This window comes from Eschrichtius robustus, chromosome 3 (assembly GCF_028021215.1).
Source record: "Eschrichtius robustus isolate mEscRob2 chromosome 3, mEscRob2.pri, whole genome shotgun sequence".
Classification (NCBI taxonomy): Eukaryota; Metazoa; Chordata; class Mammalia; order Artiodactyla; family Eschrichtiidae; genus Eschrichtius; species Eschrichtius robustus.
The window spans coordinates 114347473-114375309 of NC_090826.1; the positions used below are offsets into that span (position 1 = coordinate 114347473).

A 27837-nucleotide genomic window follows, 5' to 3' on the forward strand; every position below is an offset into this window, starting at 1 on the left:
GCGGTGCGTGGACCTCTCACTATCACGGCCTCTCTTGTTGTGGAGCACAGGCTCCAGATGCGCAGGCTCAGTAGTTGTGGCTCACGGGCCTAGTTGCTCCGCGGCATGTGGGATCTTCCCAGACCAGGGCTCGAACTCGTGTCCCCTGCATTGGCAGGCAGATTCTCAACCACTGCGCCACCAGGGAAGCCCGGCAGGCAGATTCTTAACCACGGCACCACCAGGGAAGTCCCTGTCCTGATCCATTTTAAGAGATCTGTTTCTTTTCTTTGGGAACTTTCAGGATCTTCTCTTTGTCTTCAGTGTTCTGAAATTTCATATTGGTGTGGGTCCTTTTTTATCCATTATGCTGAGCAGTGGGTAGGCCCTTTCAATCTGAAAACAAACACTTGTCCTTCAGTTCTGGGAAGTTTTCTGTAATTATTCCTTTGACGATTTCCTTCCCTCTGTTTTTTTTCTGTTGTCTCTTTTTTTGGAACTCTTATTATTCAGATATTAGACTTTCTGGGCTGGTTCTCTGATTTTCTGAACTTTTCCAACTCTTCTAGTGAGAATTTTATTTGTGTGCTTATATTTTGATTTCTCAAGAGCTCTATTTTATTTTCTGCTTGTTACTTTTTTATGGCATTCTGTTCTTGTTTCATGTATACAGTATTTTCTCTTACTTGAGAAAATTGATAGGTTTTGGAAGTTTTCTTCTCCCTGCACTTTCTCTATTTTTACATGTTTGTTTTGTCTCTATCATCCATGTCAGAGTGCCTGCTCATGTTTAAGAGTGAGGGACTTAAAAAAGAGTGAAGGAATAAAAAGACATCTTGTACCTATGGGCATGTGGTTGGGGCTTCTCAACTGAGAACTTGATGTGAGGGTATCTGGCTGGGAAATTTGTAGGGGGAATCTCTGATGTGGGATTCCATAGATCTTTCCTCTTGGGCTGAACACATTTTCCTGTGGAGATTTTTCTCAGCATCTAGCCTTTAGGGTAAAGGCCAGCGGCCAGTCTTCTGGAGAAATAGGTCTGCGGTCTCAGTATTCCATGTGCATATTGCTTTAATTCCTTTGATTTCTGTAAAATACCTCTGCCCTTGACTGTGCCTGGTTTTCCCCATAGCAGAAACCCTCTGTTTTGTTCCTTCTGGAAAAAAACAAAAACAAAAACCCTTTATTTTTTCTGGGATTGGGGAGAGGCAGTCTTCCACTAGCATGAAGTGGGGGAGGGGATTTAGGGATCTAACTGTTTGTTAACCAGCTTGTAACCAGCCCTCACTTTTGCTCCCTTCCCTTCTCATTCACTTCCGGAGGTACTTGATGCCACCAATCCTGAGCCCTTTGAGGTTTCCACAGATACTTCAGATTCATTTTCACCATTCCCCAAGGCCAGCTTGCTTCTTGGCTCTCTTGGATATGCCAAGTCAGTACCATTGATGCCTCTTGCTCTCCACCTTCCAAATGTTGTTACTGTGATCTCCTTTCCTCATGTCCCCATCTTTGTGGGTTTAAATCTTTTCAAAATGATCTTTAACGCCTTAAAAAAAATTCCTTTAATTGAAGTTTTAGTAGAATTTCAGGAGGGAACCAAATTAGATTTGTCTATTCTATTCACTATCTTTAATGGAAGACTTTATAACTGTTATTACTACTTTTGAATAGGTAATACATGCACAAGTTACAAATTTCTAAAGGTATAAAGGAGTAAGCAGTAAGAAATCAATCCCCTTCCCATCCCTGTCCTAAAGTTTCTATTTTCAATTTCTTGCACGAAAACAACCTTTCGAGGGCAGGGTATCTACCTATTAAGGTAAATCATTAATCCTTACAGTAAGAGGACCCTGCTTAGAAAATGTTTGTCAAAAAGATCTCTGCCCTTTTGGGGTGTCTCTTCACTGCAGGGCAGCACGATGTGTTGACCAGGAACAAGGATAGTCATTTCCCTTGGAAAGTTTCCCATTCTCTTAGGGTTCTAAATCATTTCACTGTGTGTTAATATCAGATGTTTCTCACAGAAGTAGGGTAGGGTTCCTTCATACTCTAACCATTTTTCAAAGGAGGAAAGTGAGACTCAGAGAAGTGACTGTCCAAAGTCACCAGAAAGTAGGTTGGGGAACCTAGATTCGAAAAGGTGGTATTAGAAGTCAGCACTGTGCAAAGCATACCAGCTGCGAGGGAGGACTGGCAGGTCTAGTTTCTCAACGCGGTTCTCAGTGCACCTGCTTTGCAATCAACTGAGGAGTTTCTTAAAAATTCAGACTTCTGGGCCCCACCCCAGAAGAGGAATCTCTTAGGCTGGAATTCAGAAATTTGCATTTTTAAGAAGTTTTCCCAGTGATCTTAGGCACAATAAAGTTTAAGAATTGGTGGGCAGAAAAAATGCTCTGGGCATCCAGAGCAGGGAGCAAACAGATTTAAGCAAACAGATGGAGAAGGCAACATATGAGTTTGTTGGTGAAGGCAGGGTGAGATTTAGACACATGGAGAAGGTGGGGAGGAGGGGGCCATAGCAGGCCTGTCTGACGGAGAATTCACGCTTGGGCTTTCACTGTCCCTCTCTGTTGTTGCCATCATCATCGCCCCCCTTGTCATCCTTTCCATCTTCCTCTGTAGCCTCCTCCCCAAACCTCAACAGTCTTTATGGGCTGAGCTCAGTAGAGCCTTCTGCTCTGGGAATAGGGAGACAGAGCCCACACAGAGGTGGTTTGGCATATACAGCACATGCACAGAGTCGACAAGTAGAGGGCACCCAGTCACAGGCAGACAGGAAGGGGCAAAGATGAATATAAAGAAAAGGACACAAAATTACAGGCAGACAGGGAAGGACAGCTGCAGAATCACGGGCAGACATATGTGAGCTGGAAAAGGACACACAGAAACATGGATGGATATAAGAGGCACTTACAGAGACAGATTAACAAGGTCACACACAAAGTCACATGAATACCAGGCACGGACACACAGATACAAAGGACATATGCATAGAGATGGACTCAGGTGATGCCTCAGATCTGTGAAGGGGGCTCAGATGTACCTGGCCCCCTTAAACCACTGGGCTGAGGGGAAGGGATTAACCTCAAGTGCCAGGCTCTGCCTTCCAGGGACCTGCCCATCTTTCTGTCTCACTGCAAAGAGCAGTCAGGACCCAGGTTGGAAGGGCTAGGTGTGCTCCTGGATATGCACCTTGGTCAAGGTGAGGGAGATCACTTACTCCCTCTTATGTCACATTTATTTCAGCTCTCAGATTTTTTTTAAATTAATTAATTAATTTTATTTATTTTTGGCTGCATTGGGTCTTCGCTGCTGTGCGCAGGCTTTCTCTAGTTGCGGCAAGTGGGCGCTACTCTTCGTTGCGGTGCACGGGCTTCTCATTGCAGTGGCTTCTCGTTGCAGAGCACAGGCTCTAGGCACGCGGGCTTCAGTAGTTGTACCGCGCGGGCTCAGTAGTTGTGGCTCCCGGGCTCTAGAGAGCAGGCTCAGTAGTTGTGGCGCATGGGCTTAGTTGCTCTGCGGCATGTGGTATCTTCCCGGACCAGAGCTCGAACCCGTGTCCCCTGCATTGGCAGGCGGATTCTTAACCACTGCACCACCAGGGAAGCCCCTCAGATATTTTTAATTAGGCCTGAAGTCTTGCTTCTTTCTGGCTCGCAGCCCAATTCCGTACAGGTGTCTCGGGCCCTGGCTCTTCTTGGGGTGTTTTATTCCAACTCGGGGTTTCAGTGGCCTCGGAAGCTTCAGCAGTTCATTTACAGACCTCTTTCCCTTTAAGCTATTTTCCCTCAATCCGTCACCTTCCCAGACTCCCTCTCATTCCCGACCTCACTTGCAGTTTCTAAGAGCACTACGTCTCCCATAAATCTTAGCGCCCAAGCAGCTGTTTTAGGGAACTTCAAGTACCGAAATGCTCTCCTATCCGTCTCCGTGACTACCGCGGTGACTGATGGGGCTTGTAGTTACCTAGGAATTGTCAGGAGACCAAAAAAAACTACTCATCCCAGGAGCCCTCGTGTCAGAGGCGGGTTTACCTCCTGTCTTTCTCCGCACCCCTTAATCCTTCCTCGGACTCCAACTCCCACCGTGCCTTGCGCTGAGCTCCCTGCGGCGGAGAATGGTGCTGTGGCCAAAGTGTTTTCTGGGAGTTGTAGTTCGTATATTGGTGAGACGAGGAGGAGGTGGAGTGACTCGGCGGCCATTAGCTGTGTGTAGTTGCCCGGGACTAGGAGCTTAACTGGAGAGGGAAGGCTTATTCGGTGGAAATCAACTGTGGGCATGGGCCTTTACCGGGGCTACCCCTAGAGTACGGAGAAGGCGGGCTTTTCGGTTCCCCGCTCCGCTGACTGGCGGGGCCCACTAGGCCTCCGGACATCCCCGGTGTCAAGTAGGCCTCGTCTGCCGGCAAGGGCGCCCCAAAGGCGGGAGGCGCCATGTCGCTGGTTGCTTACGCCAGCAGCGATGAGAGTGAGCCGGATGAGGCTGAGCCGGAGCCGGAGGAGGAGGAGGAGGCGGCGGCCCCTACACCTGGGCCCACTTTAGGGGGCTTGTTCGCTTCTCTTCCCGCGCCCAAGGGTCCGGCCTTGCTGCCTCCGTCCCCCCAGATGCTGGCCCCAGCCTTTCCCCCGCCGTTGTTGCTGCCCACACCCACCGGAGACCCCCGGCTCCAGCCTCCTCCCTCCTTGCCCTTCGGTCTGGGAGGCTTCCCCCCACCTCCAGGCGTGAGCCCGGCTGAAGCGGCGGGAATTGGGGAGGGGCTGGGATTGGGGCTGCCCTCGCCCAGAGGCCCTGGCCTCAGTCTGCCCTCCCCTATCGGCGGGGCCGGGCCCCCCCTGGGGCTTCCCAAGCCAAAGAAGAGGACAGAGCCGGTGAAGATTGCGGCGCCAGAGCTGCATAAGGGGGATGTGAGTATCTGAGGAGGGCACCCCCAAACTGTCCGTTGGGTTTGGGCATGGGCTCAGCTGTAGGAGGGACTTGTGGAGATTCCGAGACGCCCTCCTGTAAGTGCATCCGTTGATTCCGGACCGCTGGATTCCTGGTACAGTGCGATTAATTGAGCTGAAGTTTGTCAGCTTTGGGGAGTTAGGGTATTTGTCCATGCGGGTGTCTTCAAGCTGGATTCGCCTGCAGAAGGGCCATATACCATCACCTGGCACTGACAGGCCCAGGCCTAGGGACACTTGGTTCCACTCCGCTTTGTTGCATCTTCACCGCAGGCCAGTTTTTGGTTTTTTTCCCTCTCTCTCTCTTATACTGAGAACAGCATAAAATCTGGTACCTGAGGTAACGGGAGACAGGATTCCTGAGCCCTTGCTGAACATTCAGGACTAACCTTTTCCTTTGCCTCTGAACTTAAAAGCATCAGGGTTCGGAACGAAAAGGATAGGAATCCTGGATTCTGTTTTTGAGGGGAGTTAGGGAAGAAATTGAGTATTTGTTGAGTACAGATCATTTGCCAGGCACTGGCCCTTTCCTTCAATTGTTACGGAACTCTGGGAGATAACATTCTAATTTTTACAGATAAGAAACAGGTGTCCAGCATGCAAGATCTTACCTGGCAAAGGGCAGAGTGAAGATTAAGGGTTTATCTGAACTCCAGGCCTGTTCCTCAGTTTCACGGTTTAGGTATTTCTCAGGCCTAGGTGAATTAGGACATTTGGCTCCTAGAGAGGCAACCAAGCTCTTGTCGTTTTCTGAATGTTGTATCAGAAAAATTGAAGGCCTTTTCTGGAGTGAACGCTTTGGGGGATAAAGGAGACAGCCTAGGGGCAGGTGATACTTTAGAGTTATTTGGAGTTCTTTTCCATTCTCTCTCTCCTAAAAGGTTAATTGGGTCAATCCCTGGCTCACCTTTGGTAACCCTCTGAGAGAAGCTGATTTTTGCCCTTGCTTTTCTTCAGACTTCCGACTCTGCCTGGAGGCTATTTCTCTTCTCCCCCCCATGTGTCCTAATGTTCTTTCCCTCACCTCTTTCAAATCTTGGCTTAAAAGACACGTTCTCGGTGAGGACTTCCTAGCCGACCTATTTAAATTGCAACTTCCTGTCACACGCTCCTCCCCATCCCACTTTTATTTTTCTCCATAGCACCACCATCTAAAATACTTTACCGCCGTCTACCATACTGTATATTTTATTTGCCTTTCTCCTTTTACTAGTATACAAGCTCCATGAAGGTAGGCTTATTGTTTATTTTATTCGCTGCTATATCCCTGGTGGTTAAAACAGTGCCTGGCACATGCTGAGTACTACCTAAATATTTTGAGTGAATGAACTCAAATGAATATGGATTCTTTATAGAAGGAGTTTCCAGAATCTCCCTCACTACCATGTTACAAACTTTTTTCCATATCGTTTCCCCCTTCTTTCTCACCTGAGTTTGTCATTTCTAAGTTTAGGTTCCCAAAAAGCCTTGTATTGCTCCACTGAAACTTAGTTTGGTCTTGATTTAACCTGGAACAAAGGAAAGTCCCTGAGTAGGACAGAGGAAAATAGGTTTGTTGTTTGGGGTGTTTTCTTTTCACAATTTTCCCACCAACTTTTCTCGCAGCCTAATTGTGATATATGGTGGAAGATGGCACTTTGAGCCTGTCTCCCTCCACCCTCCACCCTCCACAGTGACGGCGGAAAGGCTCATTTTTAGGTCTGCAAAGGTAGCATTAGGAAAAGTTGCTGGTAGAGGCTGTGGAATCTTCCATTTAGGCTGGCTGAAGTGGCAGAAAACTCTGAGGACTTCTAACTATCCCTCCTTTGTAAGTATAATTCACTAAATTCCTGAGGTGAATCCTGACGTGGATAATTAAAATAAAGCCAAATCCTAGCCCTTAGCCGGTTCAGTTTCCCATTTTTGTTCTGTTCAAGTTAGTATTTTTGTTTTCTGAACATATAGTTCCTGGGAAGCGTAGCCTAAGAGTTCCAAGATGATTAGGTGAGGGTGACCTTTACCTTTGAAATAGTTGTGGTTCTAAGGCCCTGTGGTTCCAAGCTCTGTGTCTTGTGCTTATTGGGCTCTCAGTAAACATTTGAGTGAATGAATTAGGTTTCCTTAAATAGTTTCTCTTTAGGGTTTGGTGCTGAAGTAGAAGTAATTAACTCTGAATTTTCATTCATTCATTTGTTAGTTCAGTATTGAGCTGCTTCTCTGTGCCAGGAGCTGAGAGTACAGTAGTGAACATGATAGATCCTGTCACAAAAGGAGTTTATGGTCAATGGGGGGAGACAGACAAGGAAATAGATTTTAGGTCAAGTCAGAGAAGAACCATGATAGAGCTGGTGCCATGGGAGCACTCCTTTGGGGGCACTAATCCAGTTCACAGGTTGGGGAGGCTTCCAGGAGGAGTCGATGTCTAAACTTCAGAGATAAGACAGATGAGCAGAAGGTAGCCAGAGAAAGGGGCGATGGAGAGGAGAACATCAGGCAGGGGGACAGAATGTACAAAAGCCCAGAGGTGAGAGAATGAAAATGCTTTGGGGGAACCTTTCGTAAGGCACCATGGCTGGAGCGCATGGGTGGGCGGGGCAGTGACGAGAGATGAAGCTAGAGAGAAGGAGGCTGAGGGTAGATGATAATGGGCCTTGGATACCATGCCAAGGCCTTTGTACATAATTCTAGGGTAGTGAAGAGCCCTTGAAGTCTGAGCAAGAATTCTCTGATCACAGGGTGCTGAAAGGTCTGGAGGGAGCAAGACCGGCAGAGAGAGTGTGAGAGATGATGGCGGCCTGGATAAGGGAGTAGCGGGGGATGGAGAGAGCTGGAGGCTCCAGGTCTTTTTCTGAGGTAGACGTTTTAAGACTAGGGAATTGATTGGATGTCATGGGTGAAGGAGAGGATTCAAGGCTGACCCCTTGCCTTTTGGCTCAGGCAGCTGGGAGGGTAGTGGTGCCATTTATTTACGGAATACAGAGGCTGAGCACATTGGGGGTTAGATTTAATTGGTTACAAGTATCAGAAACTGCTCCCAGCTGGCTTAAATGGAAATGTGTCATAAGTATACTGAGGTACCTTGGAAAGGGCCTGGAATCAGGAATTGGAGAGCTGTCGGAGACCCCCACAGCTCCTCTTTGCACATTTGATTCATTCTTCTTTGTCTGCAGACCAGTTTCCACTTCTTAACTTTTGTTGCAGGTGAAAGATGGCCACCCATACCTCCTTGGTGTTTAGTTCCTTCCTTTTAGTGATTGGCTCAGATTGACCTACAATCTTAGTCCCAGCTCTGGTTTTCCAGGGGAGAGAATATGATTGGTTTGGGTAAGCTCATCAATCAGCTGCAGTCAGGGGGGCAGGGTAGTACCAAATTTCTCTCTCCAGGTGCACTGCAAAATCAAATTCCGTCAGCTTTTGACTTCTGTGAGGAATTCGGAATGATCCATAAGATGGAGAATCATCCTTTCCTTTTCCCTTCTTACTGTTCTTTTTCTGAACAGTGGTTTATTGTTGATTTTGCGGGCTTAGGGGATGCAGACTTCTACAATTAGGATACCAAAAAAACAAAATGAGAAGAATAAGTCTGCTGTGAGAGTTTTCTGTCATGTAATGTGCATTACAACACAAATAGAAATCTTAGGGTTATCTGGATTAGCATTACCCATCCTTTTAGATTGTTTACCCAGGTAGTGGAAGATTTGAAGCTGTGAGATTGCGATTTCACTAATTTTGCTCATTTCTGTTAACCAAGTAATATAAGAGTTGACTGCAGTGGATTTAGCTAAGATTTAGCCCTAGATAGAAAGGGAAGGAGGAGCGCACTAACATCTGTGGGGCACCTGCGTGGTGTCCAACACTGTGCTGGGCACTTCAGCGACTCTGTAAGCTAAGTGTTACCCCTAGTTTACAGGCGAGGAGCTAGGAATTTAGAGAACAGAGCTAAAATCACACAGTTTGGGAATAGCAGAAGTCGTATTTGTACCCAGGTGTTTTCTGTTCCTTTCTATCATAGTGCCTACCAAAAAGATAGAAGAACCTTGAGCAACCAGAACTATGAAAGTGATACGATGAGCAGTGCAAAGGTGGGAGAGAAAATGGTGTCCTAACTGAAGGGCAGATGTAAGAACATATTTGAGACCAAAGGGTAGAAAAGTTGATGAATCTAGCTGATTGGGATAACAGCAGAGAGGAGTGTAGAAGTGATTAGAGTTTGGAGCCTGGGGGTGGGGGAGTCTGTGCTTGGGCCCTGATTTTCTTCTTGGCTCCTGGCCCTGGCAACTAGTGATTGCTTTTTTGGAGAGGGAGTCTGTCAGGACCAGAGCCTGGAAAGATAAGAGGGAGGCTGCCACGGGGAACGAGGCTCTGATAGATTAGCAGATCCCACTGGGCCTGGCTTAATGGAAAATGCCTGTTTCCGTTCTTGCTCAGCAGTCTCTGGGTGTGTGTGTCTTGTCACTCTTGGCAGCTGGAACAGAGAGGACAGTGGTGGCCATTGAGGCTCAGGCTCTAATGAGGCCAAGAAGAAATACAATACTTTCTTCTTAAGAGACACAACCGGTTTGTGTCTCTAAAACCCGGGAATGCCTGTTCTGGCCCAGCGTACTTCTTCCAGCCCTGGGTGCTCCCGTATCTCTAGCGTCACCCTTCTTTCTGGGTCTAAGGAAACAGACCCACTCAGATCACCATTCACTGGTCTTTAGCATTCTCTAGGAATTGACTCCACAGCCTCCATTTAACATACTCCTGTGGAAAACAGTTTGGCAGGTCCTCAAAAAGTTAATTAGAATTACCGTATGATCCAGCAGTTTCACTCCTAGGTGAAAAGAATTGAAAACGGACTCACACAGATACTTGTATGCCAGTGTTCACAGCAGCACTACTCACAGTAGCCAGTAGCCAAAAGGTGGCAACAGCGCAACAGCCCAACTTATCAACAGATGAGTGGATACACAAAAGTGTGGTATATACATGCAATGGAATATTATTCAGCCTTAGAAAGGAATGCAATCTGGTACATGCTACAACATGGATGGACTTTGCAGACATCATGCTAAGTAAAATAAGCTAGACACAGAAGGACACCTATTGTATGATTCCATTTATATGAGGTACCTAGAGTAGGCAAATCCAGAGATAGAAAGTAGAGTAGAGGTTACTGGGGGCTGGGGAATAGGGAATTATTGTTCACTAGGTACAGAGTTTCTATTTGGGATGATGAAAAAGTTCTGGAAATAGTGGTGATGGTTATACAATATTGTGAATGTACTTACTGCCACTGAATTGTACATTTATAAATGGTTAAAATGATAAACTTTGTGTTATATATGTTTTACCATGATAAGGGGAGAAAACCCAGTATACTCATGTACCTCTCACCATCAAGGAAGTTCTTGTGTCTTAGTTAAATACTGTATTTAGGCTAAGCCCATTGCCTCTAGCTGGTTCCTGATAGAAGCTGAATTAATTTTTCTTTTAAATGCTCCAAGACAGCTGTATCCCCCCAACTCCAACCCCTACCCTGTGACTGGAGGATATATGGCACATCTCTTAGCTTTTGGCTTATTCATCTCCTCCTTTTTGGTACTCTGAACCGAAGTTTATTTTTCTGTTTGAGGTATTTGGATAATTCCTTGCTGAGCTTTCCTTTTGCTTCCTGTTAGTTTTCATTCAGGCCCCCACATGCTCATAAGTATTCTGAGTGGCATCTAGACCTCTTTTCATAGTGAACCAGTGACTTCTGTGTTTCCAACCTCTTTAGTTGGCTAAAGTTAGTTTCAGGGGGCAAGAGGTGGTTCTCATTCTATTTCCTCACCCTCCCAATGGCCCTGGACTTCCTCTGTGGCCCTGGGTAGATTACTGAATGTCTCGGAGTCCTGTTTGTCAGCTTTAAGAGGTAAAGATTATTTTTACCCCTCCCTCAAAGATGAATAGTCATGACTTAAGAAGTGTTTAGGGGCTCAGCACATTTATTTTGAGGGTCTTAGTGTTCTGTTTTAGGGAGTCTGTCATATTTTGTGCCCATCTTGAGATGATTTATAATGGGGTTCAGTAGATTAGTACAAAATGTTCAAAGAAGGATGATTGTGAGTAGCCATAGCAGTTCTCTAAATCCAAAATTAATAAGGTGTTCCTGAAGTCTTTGTACAGTTTGTGTGTGCGTGCGCTTTTAAACTTAGGTTGACAGTGTAATGGAAACAATCTGACATTTAAGGAAAAATTGAATTTTCTTCCCACAGCTGATCTGGCCTTCAATTCTATTAGCCGTGGGACAGTTTGCCTACACTTTCAAAGTAGCCACTTTCTGTTTGTCACAGGATCTGAAAAATAAAAATATGCTTGTACAATTTTATAAATGTAATCGTCTTAAACTTGATAAAATTTCATTTTCAGATTGTTTCCATTGGACGTATTGCCTTAGATGTTAAAGTTTAAACGTGCCTGGGGACTTCATGAAAACCTTGTATACCCCATAGTGAGGTGGCTCTGTGTGGTCTGCTGGAAAGGAGAAAAGTCTTCACGGTCAAAAGACAAGGGAAATGGTCAGTAGCCCCTGAGGCAGTGGAAGTTTGGAACAGAGAGAAAAGGTCAAAAATGCTTGGGTGTTTGGGGCTTAAGGCTTATTCTTCGGTTGCGTTTGACATCTTGGCAGACCAGAGAGAACAGTAATCCTTGAACTCTGTTAAGAATTTTAGTTTATATACATTTTCATGGATAGTAGCTCATGCAGTCTTTAGAACAATGTTGTGACATGGATTAAGTATTATTGCTAACTGAGGCTTGGGGGGTTAAATGGCTCTTTGGGGATCCTCCCAGCCAGTGAGTGGCAAAGCTGAGATTGAAACCTGTATTTCTGATGTTGTGCCTTGTGCTCTCGGCTGTATCCTGTGGGATCTAGTGGGATCTGATCAGCGTGCATCTCAGGTCTGGACACGCACACAGCTCAGCCGCAAAATCATGGGAGCCTAAACTGATTCAGGTCCTGGTTCTGCCGTGTACTAGCAATTATTTAACCTCTCTGAGCCTTATTTTCCTTACCTGTAAAGTTGAGATAATAATGCCTACCTTGAAATTTTATTCAGGATTGAATTAAAAACTTGTGAATAAATTGCCTGACACATAGTAGCTACTCAGCAAATGACTGTCCTGTCCTTTACTGCCCTTTCCCTTACCTCCATATTTAAGTACTAAGACAGATTTCTCTTTTTTTAAAAATATATATATTTATTTATTTTGTTTATTTATCTTTGGCTGTGTTGGGTCTTCATTGCTGCACACGGGCTTTTCTGTAGTTGCGACGAGTGGGGGCTTCTCTTTGTTGTGGTACATGGGCTTCTCATTGAGCTGGCTTCTCTTTGTTGGGGAGCACGGGCTCTAGGCGCGTGAGCTTCAGTAGTTGTGGCACATGGGCTCAGTAGTTGTGGCTTGTGGGCTGTAGAGCGCAGGCTCAGTTGTTGTGGTGCATGGGTTTAGTTGCTCTGAGGCATGTGGGATCTTCCCGGACCAGGGCTCAAACCTGTGTCCCTTGCATTGGCAGGCGGATTCTTAACCACTGTGCCACCAGGGAAGTCCAAGACAGATTTCTCTTAACAGGTTTTTTTTAATACTACGATTGGCAGCAGTTAGTAATTAAAATCATTGTGCACTGACTACTGTGAGGTAATATTGAACCGTAAGATAGGGCCTTGGCTGTCAGGAGTAAAGGGAAGAATACGCACGTGAAAAATGTAACATTTTTACAGAGCAAGCACAAATGAATCATTGTTAGCATGATGCCACCCCAGACAAATGAATAACTTAGGGACACAGAGTGAAAAAGAGCAAGGTGAGCTTCTTCAGGAAGACTTTAGGAGTTTCGAGTCAGGAAGTACAGAGTGCAGACTGACAGGAGAGTGAGAGGTGTCAGTGATTCAGGTAGGCGAGAGGGAGTAATAAGGGTGGGGGCCTTACGTGAAAGAAAGCACAAATGGAGGATCAGCCAATTCTTTGAGGTGATGTTGGAACCACACTTGATGCCCTTATCTTTTTACTGCCTTTATTACAGTTATTTGGGTACTTGTCATTCTTCTTAACTGGACTGTAAGTTTCTTGAGGGCAGGGACTTTTTTCATGTCATGGCACACAAGAAAATCTTTGAAGCACAGTGGGGCAAGTGGTACAGGCTGTGCCTCTGGAAACCAGTGGGCCAGGACCCTACCTGCTCCAAGCCCTGCCTGATGCCCTGTGGGCTGAGTGGATCAATATCATCATAGTACCTATAACCCAGCCATAGGACACCAGTTGGGAAGCTCTGTCTGCAGTACCTGGCACAGTGTCTTGCATACAGTAGGTTCTGAGTAATAATGATCAAAAAGTCCTTGTAGCACACAAATCCAAAAAGGAACCTGTGGACTTCACTGGCGGTCCAGTGGTTAAGACTCTGCGCTTCCACTGCAGAGGGCGTTGGTTCGATCCCTGGTGGGGGAACTAAGATTCCGCATGCCATGTGGTGTGGCCAAAAAAATAAATAAATAAAAATAAAATAGAAAAAAATGAAAAAATCCCGAAAGGAACTTGTGAGATATGAGGGTCAGTTGAGAAAGACAGGCAGAGGATTTGAGTTCTTTAGAATCTTGGAGATGAATAGGATCTTAGATTCTTGCCTAATCACCTTTATTTACAGATGCCCCAAACCAAGGTGCTAAGAACAAATGGAAAACTTCTAAGGTTCTCAGTTTGGATATTAATTTTTTAAAATAAAATGTGAAAGCTTGCTCTTCATATGCCTTGCATCTTTCTGATAGTTGGAGATGCTGAGGAACTGGTATTGAGCTAAAAGTTTAGACGTTTTTAGTGTGAGAGCTTGTATTAGAAACAATCCTGGTGAGTCAGAGGGGTAACACAGATGAGCTCCCTTCTTGCTCCAAATTCTCACAGTCATCATTTGCTTGCCTTCTTCCTGGACACAAACAACTCTGTCTGGCAGACAATAGATCATACTTGGAGAGGGAATGGATTTCTCCAATGGCTTTGACCTTTAATACCTCACAGAAGAGTAGTTAACATACCACTTAATCCCACCGGAGTTCCCCAGCCCTGTGGTTATGTAGTCTATGTAAGTGGTTTTAGAAGTGAAACTGAGATTGGGTGAGATTGTGGGCCAAATCCCATTCATCTTCTAGTGGACAGATTTATAGGAAGAAGAATGGGTGTAGCTTTTTCTTTCCACCAAAGGCTGAATGGGAGGAAGTAGTCTTAATTTAAAGGACTGGAAATTGATGCTGAGAAGGCTGTGCAACAGGTCTGGGGTATGGGGATGAGTGACCAGGGGCGGTCAACGCATACCTTGTTCTCTGAAGCTGTTCGAGAGCAGGAAGGAAGCTCTGCTTGTTTGGCTGGTTCTGGGGGGTGCACCTCTCATACAGAGGAGGGGCTCGGACAAGATGATGGCCCCTGTTGTCCAGTCCTTTATTTGTGCTTCATTTAATGTGAGTGCTTCTCCGCTGTCCTTAAACAGTGAGACCTCACTCCGTTTCTTTTTCTCTCAGTCAGATTCCGAGGAAGATGAACCCACAAAGAAGAAAACTGTCCTTCAGGTAAGCTTTGTGACGTAATAGAAGCCATTTCTTCTCTTCCCATATTGCTTCCTGAAAGACGGGAAATTTCCAGGTCAGGCTTAGAGCAAATGCAAGTATTGGACAACTGCCTGTTTGGGTGTAGTTTTGTTTTCCTGATAACATCAGACCTCGTGCTTCTCTACCCTCTCCTCGCTGTTCCCTGGCTTTAGCGCACTGGCGTCTCTCCTAGAGGACAGGCGTGGTAGGGAGATGAATTGGAACTCAATTTGATTCATTACATTTCAGGTAAAAGGATTATTTAGGAATGGTAGAATAAACGGATTGGTCAAAATGTTGTTACGGAGCATCTGAACTTTAAAATTATCCATCTTCTCCCTGCCTCATTTTTAACCTGGAAAAGAAACACTTAAATAGCACTTACCAGGCACTAAGTGCTATACCAGTGTTTAACTGATTTAGTCCTCCTAATAGTGCCTAAGTCATAGCGTTATGATCATCCCTATGTTACATACAAGGAAAACGAGAGCTTAAGGAACTTGCCCAAGGTCAGACAACTAGTGGGGACAGAGCTGGGGTTCAGACTGAGGCAGTCTGACTGTAGAGTCCAGGCTCTTATCTGCTGCATTTGGCTGCTGCTCTGTCATCAAGACCAGAAGTCCTTAACCAGACAGTGTCGGGAGATGATCTCACTGCTGTTGCCTGTTTCCCCTTGTCCCCGTGCCTTTATTCTGGCTCCCAGAAGTTTCTTCCTGCTCAGCTCCACACTCGGTGATTTATACACTCTCTGACCTCATGTTGATTATATGCCTCAGGAAGAGCAAAAGCAGTTCTGCCTTGAGACTTCCCTGGTGGCAGAGTGGTTAAGAATCCGCCTGCCAATGCAGAGGACATGGGTTCGAGCCCTGGTCCGGGAAGATCCCACATGCCGCGGAGCAACTAAGCCCGTGCCCCACAACTACTGAGCCTGCACTCTGGGGCCTGCGAGCCACAGCTACTGAGGCCTGCGCGCCTAGAGCCCGTGCTCCGCAACAAGAGACGCCGCCGCAATGAGAAACCTGCACACCACAACGAAGAGTAGCCCCCGTTTGTTGCAACTAGAGAAAGCCGGCGCGCAGCAACGAAGACCCAATGCAGCCAAAAACAAAAAACAAAAAACAGTCCTGCCTTTATAAGGTTGCTGTCTCATGATTTAGGTACATGATGCTGAAGTTGCTCCTTCTCCTGACTCTGTTAAGGTGTCACTTCCATGGCTGGGAGGTGTTAGAAGGACAAAGTCATGTGAAAGAAAGATAACTAGTGAGAGTGATGCTGTGTCCATATTTGTAGTGGGTGATGGAGGAGGAATCATGGAAGATACTGACTTGCTGAGACTGAATGAAGCCACTTGTTCTCTGTTACCTGAATGGCTTCCTGGAGGACGTGGACTGGCAACTAAAGAGACGAGAGGACACTGGCTCAGAAGGCACCCCAGGAGTAAACAGCAGTCTTCCAGATGGTGGGAAGAGATGAATGCATAGCGAAACTCTGAGCTGTTAAGGCAGAGTGGGGACCCAGCACTGCAAAGGGATGTAGCCGTGATCCCAGATGTATCTGAGAAGTCAGACACTTTGAAGGTAGCCTGAGGATGTGCTCCACCTGCCACCTCAGTCTGGTTTTTATGAACCTGAGCCTCTGGGGTCTACCAGGCTGAAATGACCCAAATCTGTGAACCCAGACAGCAGGGAGAAGAGCCCATTTTCTGGATGAACAGTTCTGCCTGGCCTGCTTGACTCAAAAGTCTTATTTTACTCATTCTGGGCATTTCTTGGCTGAGAGAGCTGAAGTACATGGGTACTCCAGGACGGTGACACAATGACCTTATTCCATTCTCCTTTTTCAGACTGACACCTCCCTCAGCCCTGCAGTTAGGCCAAGCTGGCCCTGTAGCACATGGAAAGCAGAATCCCAGAGATTCTCATGAATAATAGCAACTCTGGTTGGGCTGAGGAACACTGGATAGGCTGAGCCCATTAGCTTACAAATTGATAAATTAAATGCATGACCCTGGCATAAACAAGCTGAATATACCCCGTCTGTAGGGCTTTTCTTGGGTGGGGGAGGGAACTTTTGGCAGTATGTATGAATGTCTTTTTTGGACATAGCCTTGCTCTTGACTTTGAGTAGCAATCCGAAGGAAGCAGGGAGTACCCATGTTAAGAGGAACCTTTAGGACATAGGGAGAGGTTCAGTGATCAGCTGGAGAGAGCCCTGGGCTTTTTGGGAAGAAGGATGATGTATTTGCCAAATGTATTATCATATTTGCAAAAAAATCAGAGTCAGGGAAGGCTTTGTGGCAGAGGGAAGAGGAGCTGGGTTGAGATGGATGAGGAAAACAGGGATGACATCTTACCTTGGGAGAAGCGGACAGCAGAATGGCCTGAGGTAGGAGGAGTCAAGTCCAGTTTGGATGACGTTAGTGGGCCGAGGTAAGATGGAAACAGGGCTGGTAAGATTTTAGGCTAGAGCACATATCTGTAATGCTTGTTCTTAATGTCAGTAGTATGTATCATAACATCTCACTTGTCATCTTTCTTCCCTCCTTACCCAAACCTGGGCTCACCAGGGATCCAGTGAGGGGACTGGTTTGTCCGCCTTGCTTCCCCAACCTAAAAACCTGACTGTGAAAGAGACTAACAGGTTGCTCCTGCCCCATGCCTTCTCCCGGAAACCCTCGGATGGCTCCTCTGACACTAAGCCCTCCAGACAAGCTTCTAAGACCAAGCCCTCTTCTCTCGCCCCCGTTGTGGGCACCACGACCACCACTCCATCGCCCTCTGCTATCAAGGCTGCTGCGAAGAGTGCTGCCCTGCAGGTGACGAAGCAGATCACACAGGAAGAGGACGATAGTGATGAGGAAGTAGCCCCTGAGAACTTTTTCTCCCTCCCTGAGAAGGCCGAGCCGCCTGGAGTTGAGCCATACCCTTACCCCATTCCCACTGTCCCTGAAGAGTTGCCTCCAGGCACGGAACCAGAGCCGGCCTTCCAGGACGATGCAGCCAATGCCCCCTTAGAGTTCAAGATGGCAGCAGGCTCAAGTGGGGCCCCTTGGGTGCCTAAGCCTGGGGATGACTACAGCTACAATCAGTTTTCCACGTATGGCGATGCCAATGCCGCTGGTGCTTACTATCAGGTGGGTAAGAGGCGTGGAGGGCAGGCCAGGGAATGTTGGAGTATGGCCGTCAGGGAGAGCTTTGAGCCAGTGATAAGGCCTCTGTGGCATCACTTTGGCTGAATTAATGAATCTTCTGGTGTCTTGGTTTTCCTGTACCTGTCAGGCCTCAAAACATACTACCTTTATGCTAAGTCTTGAAGTCTGACAGGTCGAAACACATAATTGACCCGTTTATTCTGAAAACAAAATGTCATTGTAGGAGCTGATGAAAGGTATAGGGAGAAAGTGGAAGAGGAGCAGTCTGTAGTCTTAGAGATCCCAGGTAGCTTCTGCAGATGTGGGTGAGGAGGATAAGTGAACTGTGGCATAGACTCCTAGACAGCAGTGAGTCCGAGAAGAGTTCTGGAGGTGGGGAGTGCTGAGGACTGCAAGGGAGGGGAGGGACTGCGGAGGACAGGAGGGAATCTGGAGAGTCGAATGCAAAGGGGAATTAGAATGGTGAGAGGCCTCGACTGAGTCACAGGAAGTTGAAGGGACTGAGTCAAGTCCCTGGAAAGAAGATGCTGGAGGACCGTAGTTTGGGCAGAGAGAGAGAATGGGGTTTGAGGGTGGTTTGGAGTTTGAATCTCAAACTATGTGAGTCTATTACTTAACTGCCTCTCTGAGTCTCAGATTTCTCAGCTCTCGAATGGGAAGAATACTAGCAACTTCAGGGTTGCTAGGTAGAATTACATTGGTTTAGCGTGGTGCCTGGAACATAGCAAATGCTCAGTAAATGGTTATGATAACTTTTTATTCACATGTTATTTGGAAGAGCTGTTTAACTTGTTCTCTGTGGCCTCAGGGAGTGAGAATATATGAGGCCAGGTTGTAAATAGGTTTAAGAAAGACTTTTCCAGTGGTCAGAGCTTCCTGAGATGGAGAGTGCTCCAGGAGTTCGGGGACTCGCAGCAGTGGTGGAGGTGGGACAGAGGCCTCTGGCTGGCCCTGTGGCTGGGCAGCTGTAGGAAGTTTTCCTGCCAGCATGCGATGGTTTCAAGACTTCTGTCTTCTTCAGCCAGTGTGATTCTCTGAATGGTCAGTGTTCATCTTATCTACAGTCTAGGTAGTGGGCTTTGAAGGGACTCTGTTCTGATCAAAGACTTTGAAAACTGTTTGCCGTTAAACCTTGTTGTATCCTGTAGGCTGATCAGGGACAATGCATCTCCCCTCAGGTTGTTAGAAGGAAGGAGGAACATGAGTGTTTTGATCTCTTTAGCAGGAAAAAAAAAAAAAAAAATCTAAGAAACCACTAGTTTACATCCAGCAAATGAGTATTAGTTGGAATTCTGTATGCAGTTATAAACACTATTGAGGTAATCTGTGCAAATTAAAGCACTTTAAATACAGTAGGGGGCCCTGCAATTTAAATGTATGTTATTATCAATACTTTTAATGAAAATTAATTACTCTGGGTTTTTATGTATAATTTTTAGTCAGAGTTAAACCTTATTTTTCATATAGCTCACTATAAAATGAATGTTTTTAGAGGAGCATTTCTTGGAGTTCTGGACAAAGGTGGAAGAATTAGGAAAAAATGCAGGCAGGGAGGAAACAGCTTCTCAGCTCTGTGGCTGCCTGACTCGGCCACAGTAGGGGCCTTGCCCTTGCCTTCACCCCTCTTCCTCTAGGGTCCATAACAACATCTGGACAGCTCACCTCTAAAGGGGAATCATCAATTCCTGAACTAAAAATCTGGTAATGCAAACCTGGTTTGTTCCCAGCTTTGTAAATTCCATACCACCCTTGTAGTGGTTGATTTTTATCAGAGATCTGCAACCTCCCTGCCTGTTATAGGCGATCCCCTGTGTCCAGGGTGTAGATGGGACGAGGAGCAGGAATGGCACGCCTCACACCCTCTCACCTCTGCTCACACTGGATTTTACTGGGGTCTCATGAGCAGGAGGAGCAGGGCTGAGGCACAGTAGAGGTCAGGAGTGGGAATCACTCTTGGGAAGCAGCCAAGGGAGCAGGGTGTAAATTGAAGCCAGAGAGAACGTCTTTATTTCTTATCTCTCTTCCCTAAAAAATATCCATCTGTCTGGATGGTGCAGATGAGAAGAAACTCTGGTTCTTGAGTTATAGGGTAGGTCCTTAGGATCTGTGCTTTTACTGGTCCATTTGAGGGTCTGTAGTGTGGGTGTGGGTGTCACCACTGCCTCTTTGATGAGGGTTTTCTTTGTCCCCTCTCCACTGTGCCCTCAGTTGGTGTGTTTTTTTCCCTCCTTGACTGCAGGATTATTACAGTGGTGGCTACTATCCCGCACAGGACCCGACTCTGGTCCCCCCACAGGAAATTGCCCCAGATGCCTCCTTCATCGATGACGAAGCAGTAAGTTAACAAAGCACAAGTGACCATCTTTGACCCCTGGACACCAGGTTTCAAAGCTGAAGCTAAAGGAAATTCTTTCTTTTTTTTTTTTTTTTTTAAACTATATTCATTTAGGATTAGGTTTGGCAACATATAATTGAGAAACTTCAAGTAATACTGGCTTATGTAAGGGAAGTTAACTTTTTTCTTCATAAAAGAAGGCTAGAGGTAGGTAGGCGAAGGCTGGTATAGCAGCTCCACAAAGTTGTCAGGGATCCAGTCCCCTTCTCATCATTACTTTGCCCATCCCTAGGTTGTGGCCTTTATTCTTATGGTTAGTGATAAGAATAAGAATGTAGCTAAGTCCACTGCCATCATTACTGCATACCAGGCAGCAGAGTGGAGAAAGAAAGTCACCTCCCCTTTTAGGAGACTTCCTGAAAGTTCCTAAGAACACTTTCCCTTCTGTCTTACTGACTAGAACCTGGTCACATGGCCATATCTAGTTGCAAGGAAATGTAGTCTTTTTGCTGGGTGGTAATATGCCTAGCCAAAATGTTGGGTTCATTCACACTAACGGAGACAGGGAGAGTGGATTTGGGGAGGGAACAGCAGCCACAGTAAATAACCCTGTGTTTCACATCACTGTGTTCCCTGCTGCTGAGCTTTTCCCCAGCTCAGCACAAGGGAAGATGAAAACCCCATGTCTTGCGGCCATCTGGTCATGTTCAGGAGATAAAGTATTCCATCTGTAGCGAGGTCACAGCCTATTAGGAGTGGGTTGGAGAGATAGGGGATTCTACCTCTTTGCATGCAAGTTCTTATAAAAATAATTTTCTTCTCACCTTTTCACAGAAAGATGTGCATCCCTTTGCAAACTTCTGCCTGTGGTTAATACTGTGTTCATCCACTTCCCTGTGTATATCCTCCTTGACAAGTTCAGTAGTTAGGCCCTTTTTGTTTTAAGCCTAGGAGGCAGCAGAGAGCTCATCCAGTGGCAAAAGTCAGCTTCTTATGGGTAGAGTGACCCCAGGAGGCCTTGCTAATGCTCAGACCACAACCTGGGTTTCATTGCAGGTTTCCGAGTGTTCTTGAATTTAATTCCCCTTTGCTCACACTCCTTCTAGGCACATCTCCTGGTGACTTGTGGTGTGATTTTTTTTTTTTTTTTTTGAGGAGGAAAGAGTAGCAGTCTCCTAGAAAATTTGCCAGGTCTTTTTTTGAGGCTTCCTTTCTCCCCATCTCTACGTTCTCCTTCTCTAATGTCTGGTCTGGTGTGCGGTCTGCTGATTTGGTGATACTGAACCAATGAGAAGGAACAGACATGTTAAAAGAACCAATTTTTAGAAGAGAAATCCTAAAATTTTTTTTTTTTGTACCCTTAATTTGAAAATAGTGTGCAGTCCTTTTAGGCAGATACAATTTATAAATAATTTGAATACAAATTCATATCAGTGATTCTCTGCACTCACTTATGTTTGGGAATACATTTTGCCCTTCCTTTCCCTGAGGCCAGGAGAACTTCTGAGAAGTAGCCTTTCACCTGGCTTTAAGGCCACTTGGTAGGTGGCACGGTGAAAGGACATACTGCATAGAGAGAATTAAGGGTGCAGTGGAATTGGGGAGGCCCAAAACCATTCTATAAAATCTGGATCCTTGGTGACATCTCCTGACCCCCTACCCAGACCCCCCACTCCTGAATTTTTTTCCCCTTTTCCAGTTTAAGCGGCTGCAGGGCAAAAGGAACCGAGGGAGGGAGGAGATCAACTTTGTGGAGATCAAAGGTGATGACCAGCTCAGTGGGGCCCAGCAGTGGATGACCAAGTCATTGACAGAAGAGAAAACCATGAAGTCATTCAGCAAAGTAAGTGGGAAAGGTCTAGTGGGTGGCCAAAGCAAAATCTGACCCCATACCCCATTGTTACTGTCCCAGCACCTTTAGCAAACACCTGTTCCCCTTCGTACTGGAGTGTACACCAAGCCTCCCGGATAGAGCTCTCCCGCCTTTCAGAATTTTGCAGCACTTTGCTCTCCATCTGGATGGTGGAGTCTGGTTACTGAGATTGGATGGTTGAAACAGTTTCCTAACCTGCAGTTGGGAAGATCTCTGATATGTGTGGCTCCTTCCCTGGCTGGACAGGATCGATAGCTGCTCTTCCTTCTCTCTGCAATCATATCCCTCTCTCCATCCTGTTTTTTTGTTTTTTTTTTTTTAATTAATTAATTTATTTTTGGCTGAGTTGGGTCTTTGTTGCTGCATGCGGGCTTTCTCTAGCTGCGGCGAGCGGGGGGCTACTCTTCGTTGTAGTGCGCGGGCTTCTCGTTGCCGTGGCTTCTCTTGTTGCAGAGCACAGGATCTAGGCACGCGGGCTTCAGTAGTTGCGGCTTGTGGGCTCTAGAGCACTGGCTCAGTACTTGTGGCGCACGGGCTTAGCCGCTCTGCGGCACGTGGGATCTTCCCAGACCAGGGCTCGAACCCGTGTCCCCTGCACTGGCAGGCGGATTCTTAACCACCGCGCCACCAGGAAAGCCCTCTCCATCCTGTTAAGTTGGGACCTGGCACAGCACATCTGTGAGGTGTGGGCACAACACAGCCTCAGAAGCCCTGGGGTCCTAGGTGCTGAGTGTACATGTCCTTCTCTCTCCTTTCTTTCCATTATTTATTGTAGCCAGCTGTAGTCTTTTCAGATGCTTTATTCCTCACATTTCCCACACCATACTCCTACCTTCTTGCTGCTAGTTTTCTTCAGTCAGTATGATGAACATCTCTTCACCTAGTAGCTGAGTACAGCAAATGTGGACGTTTATGAGCCTGCCACAGGGGGGAAAATGTGGGGAAGCCCTGGATTCTAGCCGAGCACCAGCAAGGCCAAGGTCGGGCATTTTATTCCCTTCTCTGTCCATTTTCTTTGCTTTGTTCTGTGGCCACAGATGGCCATCTGAGCCCCAGCCGTTTGTTTTAACTGAATGTTGGCGGCCATACAGGACAGAGCAAAGGATTGTGGTTAGATCAGCATAGATCCATCATTGTTTACTGGAAAAACCACTTAGGAGAGCATGCTCTACTAACTGTGGGTCGAGAAGCATCATCACGTAGTAATAGCTACTGTTGTCAGTGCTCACTGTGGGCCAGGAATGGAGCTGGATGTTTTGTTTGTCATCTTTAACTGTCATATAAAATGGTATTAAATAGCATCAAGGAATTGGAGTTTGCTATTTTCCCAGGTCTAAGGTTTTTTTCCATCATCTCATTGTATTGAGCTAGATAGAAAAAAAAGGAGAGAAAGATACAGTTCCTGTCCTTGAGGGGTTTACAGTGTAGTTGAGAAAAAGAGATTTAAGGACACTTGAGTGTAAATGATTATGGTGCAAATTGATTACATAAGTGCTGAGGAGACTCCAGAGAGGAGTTTTGGGAGTTGGGTGGGGCTGATTAGGAAGCTTCTAGTCTGAGACAAGACTGGCAGAGGACAGAAAAACTGCAGAATGAAAGCCCAGACCAGTATAGACTTTGACAGTAAATCATTTGCATCAAAGTTTGGTTAGGGGTTCAGTGCAGTTACGGGTGGAGGCTGGAAGACTGGAGAGAGGTGGGGTGATGGTGAAAATCTAATTCCAGGGAAGTTGTTTGTTGGCAGTTACTAGAATGAGGGAGTGGGGTTTCAGCCAGAGGTGATTGATGGGAGAGAGCTTGGTAAGCAGCAGGTAGGAGATAGGCTAGACATCTGGCCTGACTGGGGAGAGGTGGACAGAGATGAAGAGGGCCTAAAGGGGAGATGGGCAGAGGGGGTGGTGAGGGGTCTGGAGGGCGGGAGGAAGGTCTCCTGTACCCTGGCACTTCAGCTGTTTTAGACTGACTGCAGGCAGTAAAGCTGGTATCAAGTGCCCACTGTGGGCAGAACACCATGCTTGGTGCTGGGGGCGAGGTGGGGTTACCAAAGATGTAGTAGACAGTCCTGACCCCACAGAATTTCCAGTCTAATGGGGATGTTAGCTGGCTATTATAGGCAAGTAGTCTGAGCTTGGGATTTTTGCATAATGGCTTTAATAAAAATAACTGTAAGTATATAGACATAAAAACAGCTCCAAGCTGACTTTTTCCCCCTAGGATTTGGGCTGTGTATAGTTGGTTTCTTAATGCCCAACCTTGCCTCATTGGGGCACGTGAGAAACTTCCACTTTTCTTTCAGTGGGTTAATGATTGTTTTCTTCCCTTGCAGAAGAAAGGTGAGCAGCCAACAGGCCAGCAGCGGCGGAAACACCAGATCACGTATCTGATTCATCAGGTGAGAGGGCTGAGGGCCCTGGCCTGCTAGGCAGGATCCCTATAAACCTGGGGATTTGAAGGCTGAGATCTAGGCTAAGAAGCTTCCAGCAGGCACCCCCCCCAGTTCTCCATACGGCCACTAGGTGGGGCTGTGTCCTTCAGAATTCTCCTCTGCATCAGTCTCACTTCGGATAAGACTCAAGTACAGGTGCTCGGAATAAACTCTGTAAGTGAAAATTCAGATACTCAAAGCATAAAAGTAAGAGGGGGAAAAAAAAAAAAAAAAGAGGGGAGTGAAATGGTTTATCATAGGGTTCTTTCAAATAGCAAGTTTATCTGATAATTTAAAAAACTTTAGGGACTTCCCTGGTTGCACAGTGGTTAAGAATCCACCTGCCAATGCAGGGGACACGGGTTCGAGCCCTGGTCTGGGAAGATCCCACATGCCGCGGAGCAACTAAGCCTGTGCGCCACAACTACTGAGCCTGCGCTCTAGAGCCCGCGAGCCACAACTACTGAGCCTGCGTGCCACAACTACTGAAGCCCACGCGCCTAGAGCCCGCACTCCACAACAAGAGAAGCCACTGAAGTGAGAAGCCCGCCCACTGCAATGAAAACCCAATGCAGCCAATAAATAAATTTTAAAAATTAAAAAAAAAACTTTAAAGAAAAATTGGTTCACCAACTTTTAGCAAAACATCCACCTCATGAGGAAGTTGGTTTTATTTATGTTCTCCATTTCTATGGCAGGAAACATCAGTGCAAGTAATTCAGAATTACAGATAATCCAGAATATCTTCTGGAATTAGAATATGTCTTGGTATTTATTTGATAGGACCTGGCAGCTTTCAAATAATTCACTGAATCACTAAATATCTTTTCGAGACCTACTGTACTAAATGCTGTCAAGGGTACAGACCAGGAATAAGACTCTTTCCTGGCCATTTCCCTGGGGAGTGTATATGCTGGTTGGTGATTTCAGTGGCAAAACTTGCTTTCGTTGTTCTTATCATATTTTCACATTCCTTTTCAGGGACTCCTTTGTACCCTTACCCTGTCTTGTTGTTTGTAGGGAAAGAATTTGAGGGTAGGGTCTTTCAAAAGTTTTTTAAATTTATTTTTATTTTTTAATTAATTATTTTTTTTTTGCTCGCTGCTCCCCTGTAGGGTCTTTTTTTAAACCCAAACCCTTAGCACCCCACCCCATTCCAGGGGAAATGAGCAGGTATCAGCTAGCTTGTGGGAGTGGGGTTGAGGAGTCCCTTTTCTAGGGTGGCGCTTGTACCTTCCCAGAATGCAATGTAGAGCCAGGAGTTGTCGTGGTCAGAAGGAGAAAGCATTAATTCTAGTTCCTTCCAGTCAATTTTCACAGCTTCAATTTATACTTTAAAGTGGTGTGAATTTCTAGGGTACCATATACACTGTATTCAACACAGCAGCAAACTGTGGCTCCAGACTTGGTTGGTGTCCTGTTTTGACCTGTCCAAGTCTTTGAGGCTGTCCTCTCCCACTTGGCTAGTTAGGTATCCAAGGTAGCCAGTTGTCTTTCTTTCAGATGCCAAATTCAACTTCTCATTTGTCCATTTCCTACTTGAGCATCTCTGTTTTAATTCTAGCTGATGAAGGACCAGGATTCTTGAGTCTTTATTCTGCTTAAACCCTATTAGCTCCCCAAAGAGATGGTTTTTCTTTGCTTTCTCAGGGTCTTCCCCTTCTGCTTGACTAAGGGAAAATTAAATCTTTCAAGGGATTTGCTTTTTCCACATAATTGTTTTGATGGGAGAAAGACTTTAAATTGGGAAGTGCACAGAGGCAAGAGAAAAATATTTCTCAGAACCGTTGTGTAACTCTCCCCTGCCCCCTCTTCCTCGCATAGGCTAAGGAGCGGGAGCTGGAACTGAAGAACACCTGGTCGGAGAACAAGCTCAGCCGCCGGCAGACCCAAGCCAAATATGGATTCTAGGGCTCTGGACCTGACTGTCCCCTGGATCTCCTGCTGCCCAGCTGGCCGGGCCCCCAGCTTCATCTCTGGGACCCCAGCTGTTCCAAGCCCAGGATCTCCTTCCCTGAGGACCCAGCCCTCGCCTCTGCGAGAATGAACATATTTGATAGATTTTTCTTAACAAAAGTTAGAAAATTCAGCTCCTTTCTGTCTTGGAGCTAGCAAAGACTCAAGTGATGCCTCAGAAGGGGCTCTGAGTTCTTGGATGGGAGTTTTGCTCCCTGTTGGGTGTGATGAAATGTTGAACCCCTCCATCTTTTTTTTTTTTTTTAAAACCAGGGATGTCTGTTGAAATAAAACATTCAGTCTGACAGATGCTGCCTGCCCTGACCCTTTCCTACTTTTAAGTGAGGTCTCTTTTTTTTGGACCCTTCTCATTTGTTATCCTGTCCTTGGATCTCAATATTTACTTTGTGTAAAGCAACCTCCAAACTATCATGAGCTGTCTTATGATTACTTTGCATCTTTCTGAGTACTCATCATCTAAACTGGGGTCATGGCCATTGAAGACTCTAGGAATTGTACGACAATTTTGTATGGGACAGGGGCCTGTGATCCCAAATATGGAAAGTATTGCTGATCTCGGGTATCTCTGAAGACTGGGGGAAGTCAAGGAGATTGTTTCTGTGACATGAAAGAGTTGTTGGACGTGAAAAAGTGGTGAAATGCCTGTCCCTAAAGATGAGTCAAATTTATACTGGTTGTCATCGACCTGGACTGGTTTGGAAGCTTTGCATAGAGCTTGGGGGCTAGACAGATCTTGGAGATTTCTGGACTCCTAGCTTTTTGCTTGAGAGGGAGGGGCAGGTTGGGTGGGTGGGTGGATGGATGAGGAAGGGAGGTGGCAGGGTCTATGACTTGAGTTAGCTGTAGGGCACTGTGGTGCCCAGGAGCCGCAAGATAGGTGGCATGATTCCTCCTTGGAGCAAGGTTCAAATAGAGATGGAAGATACCGGGTATCGTTCACAATGCAGCATGCAAATCCTACTGTAGACACTGCTGAAACCTGTTGCTGAGGGTACTAGGACTCCAGTAGGGCGTAACTGCAGTGGCTTCCTGCAGGAAGGGACTGTTAAACTCCTGCAAGAAGAAAGGCCTTAGATGCTAGGCAGAGCAGCGTCAATTGGACGAAGATGCCTGACTCTAGTCGTTGCAGGTTCTGAATGGGGAAAACACTGGGAGGACTTGGTGTTTGACAGTCCTGGTGACAGGAAGGCTAAGGCCAGAGGGGCAGTTTGAAGAAGTGTGTGCTGGGGACTTGGGGACTAGAAGGAAGTGAGGAATCTCGCCATGCTTCTGGTCTTGTCGGCTGGGGTAACTTGAGTCTGTTTCTCATTAAGTACAGAGGAGGGTTTCATCACTTACAGGAAAAGCACCCGCTTATCTGAAATCTGACCTACTTCAGGTTGGAGCCAGACAGGGCTCCTGCATCCCACAGGGACACTTGGGCTGTAGTTGTCCAAGTCAGTGCATCCAGCCAGCCTTCAGCAAGGAGCATTAGCCCGTACCACCACTCCCACCATCCACAGAGGCACTGAGGGCTGAGGTCGCCCCTCTGGGGTGTCATAGTGAAGTGAGGTGGTGAGGTAGGCTCAGCAGGGCCCCAGAGTCT

At 46.4% G+C, this 27837-nt stretch overlaps 1 protein-coding gene across 1 annotated transcript; it reads left to right on the top strand.

Annotated features, from left to right (window-relative positions):
- The first annotated feature begins 4156 nt into the window (after positions 1–4156).
- On the top strand, positions 4157–26549 carry PRCC (proline rich mitotic checkpoint control factor). The gene is made up of 7 exons (XM_068541050.1): positions 4157–4883; positions 14426–14473; positions 17058–17624; positions 19882–19977; positions 21677–21820; positions 24177–24242; positions 26100–26549. The coding sequence occupies exons 1-7, from the start codon at positions 4413–4415 to the stop codon at positions 26184–26186; spliced, it is 1479 nt and encodes a 492-aa protein (XP_068397151.1). The 5' UTR covers positions 4157–4412; the 3' UTR covers positions 26187–26549.
- Positions 26550–27837: the final 1288 nt, after the last annotated feature.